Source organism: Parambassis ranga, chromosome 15 (genome assembly GCF_900634625.1).
Source record: "Parambassis ranga chromosome 15, fParRan2.1, whole genome shotgun sequence".
Classification (NCBI taxonomy): Eukaryota; Metazoa; Chordata; class Actinopteri; family Ambassidae; genus Parambassis; species Parambassis ranga.
Window position 1 is genome coordinate 13,674,713 of NC_041035.1, and position 20,137 is coordinate 13,694,849.

A 20,137-nucleotide genomic window follows, 5' to 3' on the forward strand; every position below is an offset into this window, starting at 1 on the left:
AACATGGTGTCTGGTATTTGTCCCAGCGTGCCTCGGGGGGACGGAATACAATTCACTTTGTGGCTCAAAGTCACACTATGCACAGTCACTAGCTGCAGCTGAGTGCTGATTGATGTCTCTTTGTCTCCTTATAAATAAAAACAGCCTGGTCTCCAGAGTGAGTGACTGTAGATCATGGAGTAAATAGCTGAAGGTATCATGCGCAGCACTACATCAAGCCTGGAGGATTTCTCTTTTTCTGGTCTTCTCTTTTTGCGACCGTGTCAAGAAACTCTGCAACCTGTAAATCAAATGAGGCAGATAAACTGCAACAAAAACCAAGCGCTGTATGTAAAAGCTGGTCTTTAACCTCATTTTACAACCTGCAGCCAATATGCAGTAATCACATCATAGACAAGCTCCCTGTCTCTGTATTTGCATTGTTTGAGTCACAGCCACCTGCCTGCAGATTTACACCAGCAGATCACAGACAATAACAGTAAAGACAGAAGTGCACTGCTTTATGACTTCAGCACTTTCAGTTTGAAGTCTTCCAGCACCAGTGAGTTTAAATTATGGTGGGAGACGTCCTTGGGATGTGAACATCTCATTTCACCAGGCTGTACGCAACTGCATGCGCACGCACGCACACACACACACACAACTCATTTCATTGGGGGTCTCTGGGAGGCTGGACTCAGTGGAGCATGACATAAGAATTATACATCTGGCAGCAGTAAACCTGCAAACTCTTTCTCTCCCTCTCTCTCTCTCTCACACACACACACACACACACACAGAGTTGTGACTGCTATAAAACAAAACTTTTAGCTCTTCTCTTGGGAATATTTTTTTATTTTTGCTCTTGATATTTAAATATATATTCTGTTCTATGCAAATATGATGATGTTTTGGTCATTTCATTAAGCACTTATCAGAAATCAATGTAATTCGATTTTAAATTAGGAATCTGTAGATATGAGCTCACAGAGTGACTCCTTGATGATATTGATATTGATAATGTACAAACAACACAGGTTGCCGTTGGAATTCATTCTAGTGACCTCCCTAATTTCAAGTTTTGACCACACAGTGATCACATCACATCAGTTTAATCACAGAAAGGTGGTGTAAGGTGAAGTTGCACCATGATTTTAAATCTTCATTCTTGCCTCCTGGGGAACAATTAAAAAAACTACACGTAGACTATCAACCTTAAATTGCATCACATAACACAAGAGAGGATGAAAAGGATGCGAGATAAACCGGAATATTTCAGATATCCCGGGATTTCTAACGTCTTTTCATCCACAATCACGCGTGGATGTGGCAGGACTCAGAGCATCCCCTCTGAACAGAGCGAGCTCCGCATCTCCATCCCAGCTGCGCCCCGCTGACACAACGTAATGAACACCTGCGGACACGCCCACCCACCGCATCCCAGCCCAGCCATTGGCTGATTCTTTAGATATTCAGCGAGCTGTCCGGCGATTGGCTCAAATCTCACACAAGTGATTTCATAAAGCAAATCTTTAGGAAGTTGTGTAAAGGGAATAAGTGGGAAAAACCCTTGAGATAACGGCGGTGTCCACGGCACAATTAGCTGCCCCGCGTCTCTCTTTGCTCCCCCCTCTCCCTCTCTTTCTCCTCGCTGGAGCTTTCATCGGAGTTTACGCGCGTCTCCGCATCTGTGAGTACCTGAGTTATCCTGCTGCTGAAGCTGCTGCTCTCTGCCTCTGGGCTCTGGACAGTTGTAGCGCTCCGCTGGGAGCTGCTGCACAGAACAAAGTTGCTCTCCGTGGTGATTTGAACTTAACTTTGTTCTCATAGTAAATCCAGATTACGGCGCTTGCTTTGTAATACTGTTTAAATATTGGATTGAGTGTTGCCTTGAAATAAGTGTTTTTTTTTCAAAGATGAGCCGATAGAAAAAAGAGCAGGAGGAGCCTTGTGTGAACTGACTCATTGTTAAAAGAACATTTGTCATGGTTACACATTTTACTGGTTATTTATTCATTTCTTATTTAAATTAGGCTTTAATATCTGTTTAAACTTTATACATTTGATCTTATTTCATGACAGAAAGTATCATGAAATACATAAACTGCTGTCAAAATAGATTTAATTGTGACTTTAATTGTTAATGAACTATGAACTGTTTAAATGTAGCTGATGGTTGTCAGTGTGCTGTGTGTTTCACTGTGATCACACACTGGGATCCATGTCAGTTGTTTCTTGCACAAGTGCACTTCACAGGGACCGGTACAGCACTTTGTGTGTGAGTGAGTGAGTGTTCTGCAGTGAGGGTGTCCTTCACAGAGAAGAGCTTCTTGTGTTTAAAGCTGAAGATGTTGCCGGCTCTTTGTCGCAGTGTTATCAGGATCAGAGCTGAGCTGAGGAACGCTCTAGAAAGCACATGCTGATGTTGCACGCTGTGGTAATGGCCTCTTAACACCGACATAAATAACCAAATCGAAAACATTTCTCTGCTTCAGACGACTGTTTGTTTGTTTTTTCCAAGGCTATTTCATGGTCTTTGACTGGTTTACTACAAATTGCTTTACTTGATGCTTCCTGTTATTGTTGTTGACCCTGCAGATGTTAAATCATAAGAACCCCAAGTGAGTGCACCAAACTGAAAACATTACACATTACAACTTTAGATGACAACTTATGTGCGATGTGTTGGTCTTTACTGCAGTGCATGTGGAGCGAAGGGACTGCATGTCCTTGGCTGGATGATGTACTTCACAGTTTTATCAAACCCCAATGCTCTCTGTCCTCTCTGTACCACCTTCTTCTCTCTGCTTATTACTTTGTAAGGGTGAGTTATTGGGGCTCCTTTACTTGAGTTATATTCCAGAGGGAGAAAGTCTTGTTTTATATATAATCCTAAAGTTCACAGTCTACCTGTGAGCTTTTATTTTGCCCTCTAATTTTCAATTTTGCAGCATTTTCAGAAGCGCCATTTTCCACCAACTTTTGTTTAGCTTAAAGTTTCTTTTTCCCTCTTTTTAATTTACTTTTATCTACCACTGGAGTATATGAGAACCTGTGTGAAGTGGCCACTCATTCGTCATCACATCCTTCTCTAATAGGGAGAAACTGCCTCATCCTGAGCTTCCAGTGTTATTAATTAACCCTTCTTGCTAACAGCCACAGTCTACATTACTACCAGCTCTTCAGTGCATGTTATCGCAGCTCTGCCTGCCTGCCTTCCTGGAGAGCCAGCGTTGGCCTCAGGGTTTATTTCTTCAGGTGTCAGTTGAGGTGCTTCCACTCATTGGTGATGTGATTTTGAGAGTATTACTCAAACAGCACTGGTTTTTTATCTTAAATTGAATTGTTGAGGGAGATGTTAAAGAGCCATACATCACCTGGACACTTAGAGCAGGAAGGAAGAGACTCTGCAGCTGAGGGGAAGCAGAGACGGGGGACCGTCTCAATGGCATTACACATGGAATGACGAAGGCTGTGTCCATAAATGTGCAGGCAGAGAAAATCAATTTGTCAGCTTGTAAATGTCATTTTGTATGAGAGTGTAAAGTTGATGATGAGCATTTTATTTTAACCCTAAGAAGGTGACCCCTCTCTCCCATTTCTCAGCCATGCTTTGCTTCTTTGTTTTCAGAAACTCTACACCTCTACCTGCCTGCACAAGTCAAATTGGATCAATTCTTCTGTGTTCACCTTTTAAGGACACATATACATCACAGAGCCCCTTTTCATCCAAAAAGAAAAAAAAAACTCTTTTCTAATTTAGAGTTGGTCACTGTCTCAGAGAAAGCAGCAGGTCGTATTGGTTTCCCCTCTGCTCACTTGGCCTCTAGGTAATGCCCTGCTCCACGTATGGATTTCCTGTCCTGTAATTCCTCAGCCTGTCTGCATGTGATGGGTTGTTCAGATCTAACCCTGCAGAAAGCCACTGATTGCGGTGCTATATCTTCATCTTTATGTCTGAGTCAGCCACGTTCGCCTCGCGATGAATTTAGAGAATTAGCAACAAGGGCGTGTGTTGCAGTTTGCAGATGTATGACTTGCAGTTTTTATTTGATTTCAATACACCTCAACCGGCAGGACAAATGTATGCAGCAGTTCAGGGGAAGAGTGTTGTGTAAATGTGATTATTGGATATTGTGCTGCTCTGTGTGTGTGTATGATGTGTGTTTGAACACAGTTCTGCAAACTGACGCAGGCAAAAAGATGAGACGTCATGTTGCAAACTGTGTGTTTAACCCTTCAGGTGAGGATGCTGTTGTGGCTGCTTTTACTGCTGCCTGCCCTGTCCTCAGCTCAGCGATCAGAGCCTATGTTCTCAGCTATAACCAAGACCGCCCTTCCTCCCGACTATGACAACAACCCCACCCAGCTGAACTACGGCATGGCTGCCACTGATGTGGACGGGGACGGAAACCTGGAGATATTTGTAGCCGGGTGAGGAGTTTGTCACTTAAAGTTAGACTTGTTCCATCTTCATAAAGAGCTGTAGGCCGTTTAAAGTGTACAGGCTAAAATAAAAACACACACTCAAAGCTGAAGGTTGAAAGCAAAAAAAAAAAAAGTTTAAAGCGTAGAGATGCTAAGGGTGTCCCGAAGCTCACTCAAGTGATGAAAATGGATGTGATTCAATAGAGCGCCATTGATGGGAACAGTTTTGCAAGCCTGCCTCTATCCAACGAAGCAGCAATGAATTTCTTAATGCTTAACAGAATATAGATGAACCAAAATGACCCTGTTTAATGAATGTCATTTAGTCTAAACATCCTATTCAGCAGGTATCCCAGACAGGAGATCATCACAAAACCTCATAGAGGATGTAATTTCATTTGCCATTAGAAGGAGCTTCAAGTGGATTGCTTTCAGATTGTATATGCTACATTCTCTCTGACCTTCAGCACTTAAATATAGCATGGTAACAAATTTATAAGGTTTTTTCTGAACATATCTGAGTAACATTTTAAGGGGTTCTCAGGGTGCGTTTTGGCAAGAAAAACACTGAATGACTTTAAATAGCGATCATGCAGTGGACATTAAAGTCAGCAGCTTAAATTTAAATTCAAATTCTATTCTCCTCTCCTCCTCCATAGCAACAATGCCTGAGGCTAATGGATGCATAGAATGTAAACATGACAGTAAGACACAGAAAATATGATGTTCTGTGTGTTATTGGACATTATTAAATTAAGTCAGAACCTGGGGTTCAGTGTTCGGTAAAATCAAAGTAGGACCAAAGTAAGACCAAAGTAACCCCCATAGACTCCCATGTTAAAATGCCATATACAGCCTAGTTCAAAAATCAGTTTTGGTCTCTATTGTTAAGTTCTCTTTTTGACAACTGTACGGGAGGTGAATTATAACTCATTTTAATTATATGGTGACTTAAGTTTTACATAATTATGGGCATAACCGCCATGAGTGACAGACAGGTGCCAAATGGCTCTTCCTACAGGTGACGTCATAGAAGCTACGTCCATAGCTATATATGTCCATAGTATAAGGTGTATACTTGCAACCAATTAAATCAACCCACCGTTGCAACTATATGGGCTATAAATAAAGTGTGAAAGGGGACCCACTCAATAAGTAGATATGAAAACTAATAGCTCACAACTACAGTGACACGTGTGACAAGATGGTCACTAATAATAGATTTCCTTCCTGCTATCGTGCCCTTCAGCTGCTTTAAAGACAGCCAGTTGTAGAATAGTAGAACAATCCCTATTTAGTAATGAAACATGAATCATTAGAGCATGCTTCACTCCCTGTTCTGTAACACAGGTGGAATGTCATGATAATCTTCAAGACATGCAAATGTTTCCAACATTTTTAGAGACACATGTATGTAGAATTGTTACTACAGCAAAATATCTGCCAACAATGTGTCATTCTTTCCTGTTGACAGGTACAACGGTCCAAATCTGGTGCTTAAATATGACAAGGATATGAAAAGACTCATTAACATCGCTGTCGACGACCACAGTTCCCCGTTCTACGCCCTGAGAGACCGCCAAGGCAAAGCCATCGGAGTGACAGCATGTGACATCGACGGAGATGGACGGGAGGAGATTTATGTGCTCAACACCAACAACGCCTTCTCTGGTACAGTATGCAGTTGTAAAAAATACAAATGTGCACACACACCCACACACACTCTGACACTGGGTTTATGCATCTTTTCCTATATGCGAGACAAAGCAAGAGAATCTGTATGCAGATATTTAGCTTATCTCATCTGAGTCTTCGTCGGATAACAGATAAGCTTCGTGCTGCTATTAATCAATCTGAGAGCTACAGAGTGCGCACTGCCAACACTGCAACACCTCACCTCGATCATTTTTATAAAAACTCCTGTATCACATTTCTCACTTTCAACCGCAGCACGCTGCTCTCTCACTTCCAATCACCCACGGTTCTTGTATTGCATAATGCCTCTTTACTGCACACAGTCTTTGCCTCTCCTGAACTCTGTATCTCTCTGCATCAAGGTCGGGCAACGTATTCAGACAAGCTGTTTAAGTTTCGTAACGGACGCTTTGAAGATCTGCTGAGTGATGATATTAATGAACACAGAGATGTGGCCAATCCTATGGCTGGGCGCTCAGTGGCCTGTGTGGACAGAAAGGTACTCACACACACACACACACACACAGGAGAAGCATATGTAGATCTGCACCACACACACAAACTCCCCAGAGTGTCTTCAGCGTACATGCACGGGTGCTTCTGTTTGTTTACCAGTGATAACTCATGCCCTGCCTACGCCGCCCTTCTCAGCATGTGCTATGACAGTTCATTTGGGGGAATGGTGTGCCATTTTCTCTCTTCTGTCCATCGCGCCAGTGTAATTACAGAAGCCAGGGCTCGTTTGTTTTATAGAACATCGTATGAGGGGAGGAGTGATGACTGCACACTACTGCTTTCTGCCTGTAGCGTTTTCTCTTAGTCCCATTCCCCATTGTGTTCGTCCTCTTTTTTCCACCTTCTTTCCTCTCGCCGACCCGCTCATACACTCTCTTCCTGTGTCTCTTATCTCACACAAACACATATAAAGCTCACACTTCCAATCAAGAACAGGATAAAGAAGGTAATAGTGGGGGAGAGGACAGTAGGGATTACAATAGATTTCTTAAAAACCACAGTCCCACAACAGTGAGCACTGATAGGTTGCAGAGCTGCCAAACCGATTGGAAAGATATCAGCTTTTAATGGCATAATTCTTTTAGAGGAAGCCAAAGCCTTGATGTGTGTTCTTGCATGCTGGTTCCGGACTGACAGAGAGAGAAGTCATGCTCCTCCTGCTGAGCAAGTTCTATTAGAACATATTTAGAAGAGAGGCAGAAGGTTACACAAAAACCAAAGAATAGCTAATGTGTTTACTCATAAATAAAGTGTTATCTTTCAGGAAAAAAGACGGATTTCTCATCCAACCATTTCGTCTCTCCTAGTCTCCTTGGAAGTGACATCCCATCATTATTCTTTTACAAACTGATAGAGGTGACGCATTGAAAGGTCTCACATTGAACTGACGAATTGGTTTCATTCTGAAGTGTGACACAGGAGATAATAAGTGGACTTTAACCCTAAAAATATGCTGAAATAAAGCACAATAAACAACAGAAAAGCTACAATAAAATGGAAGCTTATTCTCTGAGATGGCTGTAAAGATCGGTGTAAAGGGTACACAGTCCTTGCACCACCATACACTTTGCAGGCATGCATGTCGCACTAGTCACAACGCCAATCCCAGTGACAGAAATTAGCCTTGGGTGAAGGCTTATTGAAAAATCATTGACTTTTAGGTTTGTTAAGTAAGTGCCAGTGGCCTTCAGGTCTTTCATTGGTGTTCGTTGTTCATTTTTTTCTTGTGTGTGTGTGTGTGAGAGAGAGACTCACTCCCACAGCACGCTGTAATGTGATTTTTTACATCAGCCCAACTCATTTACACTCCTTGTCGTGTAAAAATATAGTAAGGCAAATACAGACTGTGAAATGGGATGCATGTGTGTGCGTTTGCATACAAGTATGTGTTTATATTGATTGAAATATGTTAGGCCTGGTGGGAAAGCTCATTGGAATCAAGTGTGTAGTCTATTAGTGTGGTTCCGTCTGTGAGTTTGTGTCTGCAGGGACTCTGACTGATAATGGAGTGTGAAATTAATCTCTAAAGGGAGGCAGAGGGAGGAGAAGGGAGAGGCTGAGACAAAGGGGTATAAGGGGTAAGAAACAGGCTAAAGGGAGATGAAGGGGGGAAGAAAAGATTTGACTGGGAAAAAGTGGATAATAAAAAACACTAAAACTATGGATTTATTGACGTACAGATACCACTGTCATCAGCTTTTCAGCATTTAAAAAAAAAGAATCCAAAACAGCTACAGAACAAATATTTAAAATGATAATGCGAGGCTGCTTATAAGCTGAACTGGTGGTGAACCTCAGCTTTCAGGTGGTTTACAGCACATTTTGGCTTATTGTTTGTGTTGGTTTTTTTTTGCACCACATTTCTGCTGTTTTGGTGAAATGAAACCTGTTCAACATCAAAGAACAGACAATAGAGACCACATAAGAAGCACAGTGGGACATTTAGCAGCTAAAAAGCCACAAACTCCCCTCAGGAGACAAAAACTGAAAGAAATATTACAATATAATGCACACCATTCCTGAACTCTATGCAGCTTCCCACTGATACAAGTGTACCGCCTGTTATTTATGTATCGAATGCAGTGATCAGATTTAAACTGGCAATGAAGAGTCTTCTTTAACTAAAGGCTCATGATATGTAAGTGTTGCACTCACAGGTTGCTTCTGCTGCCCCCCCAGAGGCCTGAAAGACACCAGTTAAAATCTAACATGTTTCCTGTCTCATTGCTGGTTTCTGCCTTTATTCTGAAGAAGCTGAAAAAAAAGAAATGTATAGGATGATTCTTACTGACTAGACCCAAAATGTGAAGGTTCATGTCCTCCTGTTGGACCACTTTAGTCCCTAAAGCCCTGCCATGAACCATTACTTCACTTTTGTCTTTACTCACAGTTAGTTTTAAGGCATTAAAGCTACGTGGTGATTTGAAAAGCCAGAGAAGTGTACTTCATTCATAGCATTGGACTAAGACCAATGGACTACTTCTGCAGAAAAGACACTTCCAAGCTGACTGAAGTATGTAGATTACACAGCCTGGAAGCCTGTCATTTGGTCAACTACAGCTCTTTGGTCACATAGATGTTACAGAGGTAACAAAGAACACAGGGTCCCACAGTCAAACACAGTGCTGTGGGGATGCTTCAGTGTGTCTGGAACTGGGAATGTTGTCAGGATGAAAGGAAATATGAAAAAGAAAGACTATATATTTTGAGTCTTGGTTGTTAACTACTCTTTTTAATGTGACAACAACACAAAGCATATGTCTGAGGAATGTACAAAAGACCAGGGTCCATGCCAGGAGACCTTCAATTCTGGAGGAGCTTGAGAGATTCCTCAGTCCTCAGGGGATGTGCCTCACACTTGCCTCAAACTGCACTAAGGGACTACAGGCTAAACAAAAAGGATACACAACTAACTATTAGCATCAGGGAGGCTCATAATGTTAATATTTTGTTTCTGTGTAGGTAAGTAGGAAGGTAAAAGAATGCTTCCAAGCAAAATAAAACTAGTATGTGTGGAAATGTTTTGTGCTGTTATCTATTTAAATGCTTCTCTATTGAACAGCATCAAGTATTAATATTTAAAAATCAAAGACACTTTTTATTAGTACAGTATGTTAATAAACTGTATTTGTTTTGTACAGGGCACAGGCCGCTACGCTATCTACATAGCTAACTATGCAAGTGGCAAAGTGGGTCCTCATGCTCTCATAGAAATGGACGAGGCAGCGAGCGACCTGTCACAGGGTGTCGTTGCCCTTTCCAACGTGGCGGAGCAGGCTGGAGTCAACAAGTTGATCGGTAGGTATGACTGTGTCAGGCAGACCGTCGCTTTCATATCAACCAGCACTCCTGAACCCTCACTGTGATTTATACAGACATCTGCAGAAGAACATGTGCCTGTTGTACTCACAGTCTCTGAAATATAGGACTTTATAGCACATGGAGGGAGCTAGGAAAAAAGGGTGAGTAAGAAAGAGTTGGAGCAGTGCCAGGCAGGGGAAAAAAGAGGAAGAAAGAAAACACGTGGGCTCTTTTGGCACTGTCAGCTGTTTACTCCAGTCAAAGTCACAGGGAAGCATAAGGGAAGGGCACCACACGCATACATCAGCTCCACAGCTGAGAGATGGCATCTATCACGCCATTACTTAGCCATAAATAGCATTGTTGTATATATTTATTATACATGTATTTTACAGTATGTGCAGCTAGATGCATTGCGATCAAAAAGCTGCCAAAGCACTGAAGCAAATGAATTTTGTTTTGTGTGTAATTCTGTGTGAAACTTAGTCCTGCAAAGCAAAAACCAAGCGGCCATCATAGTGACAGTAGGCAGTAAAATCAGATCAGCAGCGTTTCTTATCAGATAATACAAGTCAAAAAGCCATGTCCAATTCTATCCCGTGAAGGTCCTCCTAACATAACGTAACCCCCCCCCCCCCTAATGTTCTAATCTCTTTCTACTTCTTGGACAAACAGCAAAAGTTGCAGGACAATAAATATCTTTTAACTTGGCATTCAAATGCTATTCAAACAGGAAGGATGACCTTGTAACTTGTTTTATAGTTTTAGAAAATACCACTGAAATGTCACGTAACTGTGTAGGAGCAGAACACTAAATGCCAAAAATGCACAATTTCCCCATGAGTTGTGGCTTTATAATGGATGCTATTATGAGCAAAGAAAAACTGCATCTGTGATCCCTTATAAAAGCCGCTGAATCCAGGATGTTCTTAAAGTTTTTTTTTTTTTTTTTAAATGTGAGGTGACTTTGAGCGCAGCAGAATGAATCTTCATCATCGTCTTTATACGTGCAGGATATCATTTGATCCACCAGGGGGACAAAGTGAGCTGGCTCAGAATAGTTGTGAGTGATGTATGGTAGAGGGCTTCGTCATCAAACTGCCGTTAATCAGAGCGGAGGGACAGTCAGTGAAGTTGTATATCTAATGGTTACATATCTCTAGAGAGACATTAGCACTTTATGGCCGTAGGAGGCGAGTGATATTTGTCTGGGCTGATGGAGCGACCAGTAAATCAGGAGCAGGTCCTCACTCACAGCACTGACTCTGCATACTGGAAGGGCAATCAAAACACTTTCAGCTCCATAATTAAATTCTGGTCTGGGATGAAACACTTCACTTTATTGGAAGTCATTGGAAAATCCTGGGGTGATATTAGGAGTGTATTGAACAGTCATGAAGATGTTTTAATGAGGAGGAAATTACTGTTAGCTTTCAGTTAATGCAAAAGACTTTCAGTGTGTGTCGCACCTTTGTGTTTTTGTATTTGTGCTTGTGCCTAGGTGTGTGTGTGTGTGTGTGTGTGTGTAGCCCATCAGTGTCAGTGTCTGTGTCAGCAGAAAGACTTGCTCAGCTCAGAGCAAATGGCCTGGAAAGACAGTAATGATCTTTAACTGTTCACTTTTGTTATGAAGCTGATCTCTCTGCCTCTCTACATTTTTTCTCTCTTAAATTGTCAGCTCATTCTCTTTTTCGGCTTTCTCTTACCTTCAAGTCTTCTCTCTCTCTCTGTGCAGGGGGGAGAGGTGTTGTGGTGGGGCCCATTGTCAGTCAGACTCTGTCCGATGTGTTTTGTGACAACGAATATGGATCCAACTTCCTGTTCAGGAACAATGGAGATGGAACTTTCACAGATGTGGCGCAGCAGGCTGGTGAGAAGAACAAATATTTCTCACCACATTATATATTTGGTAATTGTACAACATGTACATTAATGCATGTTACCATTTCACTGGAGGTGTGGAGGACCCCATGCAGCATGGCAGAGGAGTGGCTCTTGCAGACTTCAACCGTGACGGCAAGACCGACATCGTGTACGGGAACTGGAATGGACCTCATCGCCTGTACATACAGCTGAACAATCGCAAACAGAAATTCAAGGTTGGTTTTATGAACTCATTTAACAACACTATGCACACAAGTGCAAACAGATTATTCTTGTGACAATACTTGCTCCTTTTCCCTTCTGGTGGACCACAATGTGATCAGAAATCACACTGTGTCAGTGTGGAGGGACACAATACACTCAAAATATCAGGCGTGGGGAAGGAAGAATGTGAGTCATAATAAAGGCTGTTCACACATTGGTCTGAGGATAGTTCAGAGCAGTCAGCACTCATTGATAATCTGCTGCCTGTGTGTCCGATCAAATAATCAGTTCCAGCAGAAGAGAGGTTGTTAGTCTCCATTATTCTTCTTCCTCTATACAAAATCAATAATTAACAAACAAGCAGCACAGAAACAACCCAGCTCTTCTTTTATCACAGTGAATCACAGTATTATCAATCCCAACAGTTGACTAGTGAATTAGCTGCCTGGTGCTGGCCCACTTTAGGTTTGAGTGGTATTTAAAGACGCATGGCTGGTGATTTACTCAATCAATGAGTCTTCTGTGAGACAGCCAGCAGTGTGTTTGTCTACAACATTTAAGAGCAGCAGAGACAGAGATGGGCCTCGCTGTGTGTAAATCTGCAGAGGTTTGAAGCCCAGTGATCTATCTGTCACCGACCGGACCCGCATCTTTTACCAAAGAGATAAACGTCACAGGAGACATCTTTATAGAGGTCAAAGAAGGGGTTAATGTGTGAAGCTTAGCCCAGAGACAATTCCATCAACGTCTCTCTCTCCTCTCTCACACACACTCACACACATTCTCACACACACACACAGAAAAGACAAATTGAATTAGCTAGACAAGGTCCAAGGCTGTTAAATCACAATCCCACAACATATTTAAGACTCCTTTCCCCCCACACGAGCTCCCTGACATGTGTTGACCTTTGCCATGCATAATGAAGCTGTTGTATCACTTCAGTAAACCGCCAATTATATTGGGCTGAACCAGCAGCTTGCCCGGCTATCGTGGAAAGTGCCGATTAGGCCTTGTGCTTTAATTAAAATCTATTGCAGAGGTTTTCCTTGCAACACTTTTTACACACAAACAGGCAGACATAGTGAATACATGTTTAAATAGAAAGAAATCGTTTCTATGAAACCACATCACACAGACTTTTTTAGATGGTGGTTTTTAGAATTAATTATTTATTTCTTTGTAAAATTTTCCTGCTATTTATGTTTTCCTATAAAAGTTAGAAAAAAATTACATATATATTTCTATTTTCGTTAATAGCCAATTTAAAGTATTTTTCCTGCTAATGCTTATGTTGCATTTTGAGACACATGTATCAAGCTTTACACCAAATGTAATTCAAACTTCTCAAACTTTTCCCACAGTACATCTATTCATTCTAATACAGAGCTATATTAATTGTAGATCCATCCATGTCTTCCTCCCTCGTGGCCTCAGTTGGCCGTCCCCTCTCCTTCACCTGAGAAGCAGAAGGTCACTGTGGGCGGCCCCCACCCTTGCAGCTTTATGAGCCTTATAATTAAAACAGGGAGTAAATACTGGGGGGAGTGAAGGGCTGCTCTATAACTCTTTCCCGACTTATCACCGTGTCACTGAAGCGGGGAGATATCCGTTACTTTCTCATGCAAAAACTCCTCTGCTGCAGAGAGTTTTTTGGACAGGAGAGCTGCTGTATATTTTTCTCATGCCAGAGGTTGTTTAAAAAAAAAAGAAAAAGAAAAAAAGAGTCCTTTGTTCTTATCTTCAGACTTTAGACGGAACTCTTAGCCAGAGCTGTCACATTCAAGGACTGGACCCCGATTATTGATGGACTGTTTGTTTGTTGTGGAGATCGAACTTGTGACCTTGAGGTTATGGAACGAGTCCTGTACTCTTCATTGTCACGCAAATAGTGACTGTTTATTTTTTATTTTTTTATTGTGATAGTATTCATGTTGTTTCCAAATTTCAGCCAGAAGGCCCATCAACGCACCGCAGAAACCTCTCCCAAATCAGGGAATTACTACGTCAGGATCTAAAGAGTGCATGAATAAACTATTCAGAGTTCATTATTGATTCAACAGAAGAAAAAGTCAAATCAATGGAAATCAGTTTAAGTCTATACAAACATGATGGCAAGCTCTGGCTTCTATAAATGTTTGTGAGTGTGATGTACCTCTTTTCCTCAGGACATAGCCTCCCAGAAGTTCTCCATGCCGTCCCCTGTTCGGACCGTCATTGCTGCAGACTTTGACAATGACAACGAGCTGGAGGTATTCTTCAACAACATCGCCTACAGAGGCCCCTCTGCTAACCGGCTCTTTAGGTACCTACACACACACACATTCAGCGATTTTTGAGGTGTAAGTGTGATAGCCGGTTTTAATAGCGCTTTGATCGTGAGCTTAATGGACTACTCTTGTGTCTTGATTTAATATTCTGAAGCTGAGCTTGGAAGCTGAGAAGAATTTAAAATTCCCAGCCAAGGATACTTATCTAGTCTGGCATCCCGCCTCCTGCTGCACACATGAATGAATCTTTCATTAAGACAGTTTTAGGTCTCTTTTTGGCTCACAGTTTGGCTTCCTCTCCAGATAATATTAATGAACTCAGCTCTGAAAATGTAAAATATGATACATATCAATTGTTGGGATTTAATAGCAGAATGAACGCATCCTGTCTGAATAAAAATCTGATCTGGCGTATTTGTGTGAACAAGATGCAGAATCCACAATGAATGTTGCCATGAGCTGGTGGGTCAGTTCATGCAGAATATCAATAATCAGTTTAAGCACCAGAGATTTCCTGGATCTGAATATTCCTGCACACAGGATCGCTGTAGTAAAATTAGTCTTTCAGGACACGTTAATGTTCTGACGGGGGTCACTGCTCCGCAGCCCGCGGCTCTGCCATCGTCTGCTATGAAGATGAATCAGCTAATTTAACTCTGCTCTGCACCGAAATGAAAAAACAAACTTAAACTTATTGTGCTCAGGCTAATTAATTCAATACAACTAATCAATATTTAGCTGAGCTGAGGGCTTTAACAGCCAGGATCAGCACATTAGTGCACTGTGATATTAAATTATTATCTTTTATAGAAAGCTGGATGCAGAGGTGTGATACATACTAAAGGTACAGCACCTGGTGTCGATTTATGTAATAAGATTAGGCCAAAGTAAGAGATGAAAGTAAATCAAAATAGAAAATAGGAGAAGAATAGAAAATAATAGAAAAAATACGAAGGATCACATACGAAGTGGGAAACAAGTTGTTCATTTTGTGTATCTGTGGTGTTTTGTATGTTTTTAAGTGCTTAAATCTTTTAAAGTAGCAATACAGGGTGTATTGCTACACACAGCAACCACACACTGCAAATGACTTCACAAGTATTTTCAAAATGATCACATTAAATTTATAGAAAATTATCAAATAAATTATCCCCAGTAGGCGTCAGATTATACATAGATTTATTGCTTTTTAATTGTTCTTTGCACTGACAGGAAGTATTGCATATGCTAATATAAAATGTATTATCTGCACATACAGTCCTAAACACAGTCCTTTGTACATAATTCCTTATATTTACTGCACTATATCACATTACCATCTATGGTGGTGTGCAATGTTTGTACATAATTCCTCTTATCTTTTATTTTTTACTGTACTATATTCTATTTTATTCTATTTTATTCTATTTAACTCTTGCTCTGACTGTCGGTGTTGTATTGCTGCTGGTACCCAAATTTCCCTGAGGGACCTTCCCAAGGGGATTAATAAAGTATATTCTATTCTATTCTAAACAGTACTCTACTAGATTAAGGATTAAGTATAATGTCTACAACACATAGCATAAATGTTTTCCTGTAATTTCTGGGTAATTTTTGTGCTTTACTAGGGTGAGCAGAAGGGATCATGGAGACCCTCAGATAGAAGAGTTAAATGTTGGGGAAGCATCAGAGCCTGAAGGACGAGGAACCGGTGAGCACCACTGAAAAGATGTCATATCTGCTGTTCCTACATCAGACCATTAGATGGCATCAGAACTCCACTTTGCGTCAGATTTTTCTCAATGTGTTTTATAAAACTGACTGGTTCCACATTATTAGTTCTATGACTGTTAAATTATGTCCACATCTCCCTGCATGAGGGTAATAAATATTATGGAGGCTGTTTCCTTGAGTGTTTAGCTGAATCATTGCTGTGATGGATCTGCAGGAGCTGTGGTCACAGACTTTGATGGCGACGGCCGCCTGGAACTGCTGGTGTCCCATGGTGAGAGTGCAGCACAGCCAATCTCTGTCTACAAAGTCAACCCGGTGAGTTGTCTTCAGAGTAACATTAGGCACTCAGTAGGTAGTGTACCCTTACACCCACACACCTCTCTCTGCTTGTGTCTTAGGGCATGAGTAACTCATGGCTGCGCGTGATTCCACGGACCAGGTTTGGCGCTTTTGCCAGAGGAGCCAAAGTTGTGGTGTACACAAAAAAGAGCGGCCCACATACTCGGATCATCGATGGTGGCTCAGGATACCTGTGTGAGATGGAGCCTGTTGCCCACTTTGGCCTTGGTAAGACCACACTTTAATAATTGATAACCGAGTTTCTGTTGTTAGCCTCTTGGTTTCAGTGGAGTCTGGGCTGACGAGGTAATAAAGCTGACAGAGCTACAGTAATTAGACAAAGTGAGCATGGCAGAGAGTAGCAGTGAGAAGGAAAATGAAAGCATGTGGAAGGCATTGTTTTAATAACTTCAGCCTGATTAGACACCCATGGGAGCGAAAGTTGCCTGTGAGAGGGAGGGGGGCCTCGTGCTGCAGCTGGAATCCAGCCTGGACTGTGAAGAACCAGCTCCCTGTCTCCCTATAACCCCCCTGGGACAGTCAGCTGGTGGCCATTTAGTCCTAGTAGCCCACCCACTCACCACTTGTCACTGAGCCTGTTCTCTATCAGGACTGAACAGATCGACTCTGGCAGTCCATATAATACACTCCTAACAGCAAACTTTCCAGACTATTGTGGATTCAGAGGAGTAAAAAGCATCACTTCTGTTAGATACAGGACTGAATGAAAGTGCGTCATGTTGGGAGAGAACAGGTGAAATATTCTTTGGCTCTGAGACTGCACACCTGTCTGAGAGTCTGGCAAGATCTGTTTACATTAGAAATGCCACTTTAATTAAGGGCTAAGGAGGGCCTCTGGAGAGGGGCTTTCTCTATGCCTGATTAAAATAGTTAATGGAGAGAGGAGAGGAGACTGCCACAGAGTATGAGTCAGTGTAAAAGAGGGTGGGATTTCTATAAATATTCATTTACGTCTGTGGCTTCTGTCTTTACTCCTTACTTGAACAGGTAAAGATGTGGCCACCAATGTGGAGGTGTACTGGCCAGATGGCCGTTCAATAGCTCGACCCCTGGAGCCTTCAGAGATCAACTCAGTGCTGGAAATCCCCTATCCAAGAGATGAGGACCAGGTTACTCCTACTGTGGAAATAGAAGTAATTAATGACATTATTATATGATATTATGTATAATTGTAAAACATCATATACTCTGTAGAACTGGTTTGGCAATAAGGTACCATTTGTAGTTAGTGGTGGTGAAACCAGAACAAGGGGGCCATGCTACTCTACTAAGTACTAAGTACTTGCTAACTGGTTTTATTAATCTTACTCTCCAACGATCACTTATTATGAGCTTAATCTTATGTTGTGTTTAGGTGTTGTCATGCTAATTTCAGTAGATATCCCAGCATCACTATGATCATTGTCATGTTTTATGCTGTCTGTGGTTTACAGTGCGGTCCTGGGTTTGCTCTGAATGAGAACGGCCGCTGCACAGGTGAGCTGAAACACTTTGTCCACCTGTTGAACACACTCTGCTTTTCTCCTTGTTAAAAAATTAATCTCAAGTACTTCACCTCCCCCACTCTCAGATAAAGACGAGTGCACCCAGTTCCCCTCTGTCTGCCCTTCTGACCGGCCTGTCTGCACCAACACCTACGGCAGCTATAAGTGCCGCGCCAAGAGGAGATGCAACCAGGGCTTTGAGCCCAACGACGATGGGTCGGCCTGTGTGGGTGAGTGGTTCTGGCAGAGTCAGGGTGGACTTAGCTGGATTACCAAGAGAACAAAAGAAGCACAGCCAAAGAATGAGATGCATTAAGCTGCCTTAATTACACTGCTTTTGAGTAAAGGCTTAGAGGTGCTAACATTCCTCTGACCGTGTCCCCTCTCTGCTCCCCACTGTATTGCATGACTAACTCCTCCATGAGAATGAGCTGTCTTTTAGACATATACATGCACACGTTGGCTTACATCACCCTGCCCTCTTGTTGTTTTTCTCTGCAGCCCAGGTGGCTTACTTCGGGGGGACGCGGTCTTCAGGGGAGAGCAAGGGGCCGGGCCTTTCTTTCTGCCTGCTTTCCATCTCTGTGCTACCGCTCATTTCTATCCATCTCCATGTGGGATTGCTGTAGCTGTCGCTCTTGTCTCCTCTTCTCTACTGCTGAAAGGGGATGTACAGAAACTCTCAGAGCAAACTTTTCACACAAGCTACTCCCGCCTCTCCTCTATGGATCTCTGCTATCTTTTTTCATCAGTTATTTGCAGCCTTGCCCCCTCGTTGTCACTGCTATGTGTCACCTCTTGGCTCCTGGCCCCCTTTGGACTGTAAAGAAACATACAGGGAGCATGCTTGCTGGGAGCTACGGGGTTCAACTAACTGTGTCACAACCGCAGAGCCTTCACGTCATCACCTGGCACTTATCTTAGAAGGACCTGAACTAAGGCCAAGTCAATAAGTGGAGCTGCAGTGTATAGAGCACTGCGCATACAGCAGACAAATCTACTGGCTCCACAGAGCACATTCATTAGAGACACGCTGAGGCCCCATCTGTATCTCCACAATGTCGCTATGCTAATCCTTACATTGCTACTCTCATTCTTATTATGGGCTTACTGAGATACTGAGGAACACCAGGGCTCAAAGCTTTAGTTTGTATGTGTGTGTGTTAATGTGTTTGGGTGTGTGTGCTGGGTCAGAAGAGGCAGCCGGGTAGAGGAAACATATGCCAGACCATCTGTCTCCAATGCTAGGTTACATTTTGTTATCTATGAATAATACAACACAAGGGAGAACAACAATCACACAGGAATGTGTGTGAGAGAGCAGAAGACGAGGCAGGTGCAAAATGTAATTTCATTAAGTACAGTAGCCAGAAGGTGTACTTGAACCCATCGCCTAAATAGAATAATATGTTGGCCTTTCTGCATGCTATGATCACATTAATCGCCTCAATATACAGTAAAAGCTGCCATACTTTTATTACACAGTGTAACTTTTAAGCACATTTTTATTTTTTAATAGTTTGCTACACAACATACCACTTTCATAGTTTTTATATTGTAGACACTGCATGGAAATCAGTGATGCCTTTTACCCTTTAAAAACCCTTACCATGTCCATTGGCTGGTGCTGCTGTGACATTTTACATTAACAAGCAATGACTAGTCTGTCTGAGCTAAAGATGTGAGCAACCACAGTAACGGCGATGAAGTCAGCTACAGTTGAGCTTCAGCTGGAAAAAATGTGCGAGAAAACATTCCGATGCTCAAGATAAAAGAAGACTGTTAGTGTTCAGAGGAGGGATCACAGTCTAATTGGCAGTAAAGACTGATGCATAAAACTAATAAGCCCCGAGCTTGTGATCAGAAATAGTTTCCACTGCAACATCTGTGACTAACACGAGTCAATTCTTTGTGCTATCCATCAGGGAAAACTCAAGCAAAGGTAATCTGTGACTGGCAGGTGTTGTTTGTCACTGCCAGAAGAGGGAGGCAAATACTGAGCACTGTAGCTTTAAATTAAAGCTTTAAACAGATTGGGGTGACTTTAAACCAGGTGTGGAGATTGCTATATGATTATATATTATATATTGCTATATGATTATATATTATATATTGCTATATGATTATATATTCCAAGATAAGAACATTCAAAATCGTGATGTTCTACACTCATAACCTGCATCTTATACAGTTAGACCCTAAACAGTGTCACAGCAGAGGATAATGTTCTTCATCAAGTGCTGGCCAGTACAGTCCTCCAGAATAGTGACCCTAGTGTGTCTGTGTGTGATACATGAATATATC

At 42.0% G+C, this 20,137-nt stretch overlaps 1 protein-coding gene across 1 annotated transcript; it reads left to right on the top strand.

The window, feature by feature from the left end:
- Positions 1-1,536: 1,536 nt before the first annotated feature.
- On the top strand, positions 1,537-19,366 carry crtac1b (cartilage acidic protein 1b). Its single transcript, XM_028423489.1, has 15 exons — positions 1,537-1,669; positions 4,223-4,413; positions 5,882-6,078; positions 6,465-6,601; positions 9,759-9,915; positions 11,654-11,788; positions 11,875-12,017; positions 14,175-14,311; positions 15,884-15,966; positions 16,204-16,304; positions 16,388-16,556; positions 17,337-17,482; positions 17,783-17,825; positions 17,920-18,063; positions 18,335-19,366. The coding sequence occupies exons 2-15, from the start codon at positions 4,229-4,231 to the stop codon at positions 18,460-18,462; spliced, it is 1,905 nt and encodes a 634-aa protein (XP_028279290.1). The 5' UTR covers positions 1,537-1,669; positions 4,223-4,228; the 3' UTR covers positions 18,463-19,366.
- The last annotated feature ends 771 nt before the right edge of the window (positions 19,367-20,137 follow it).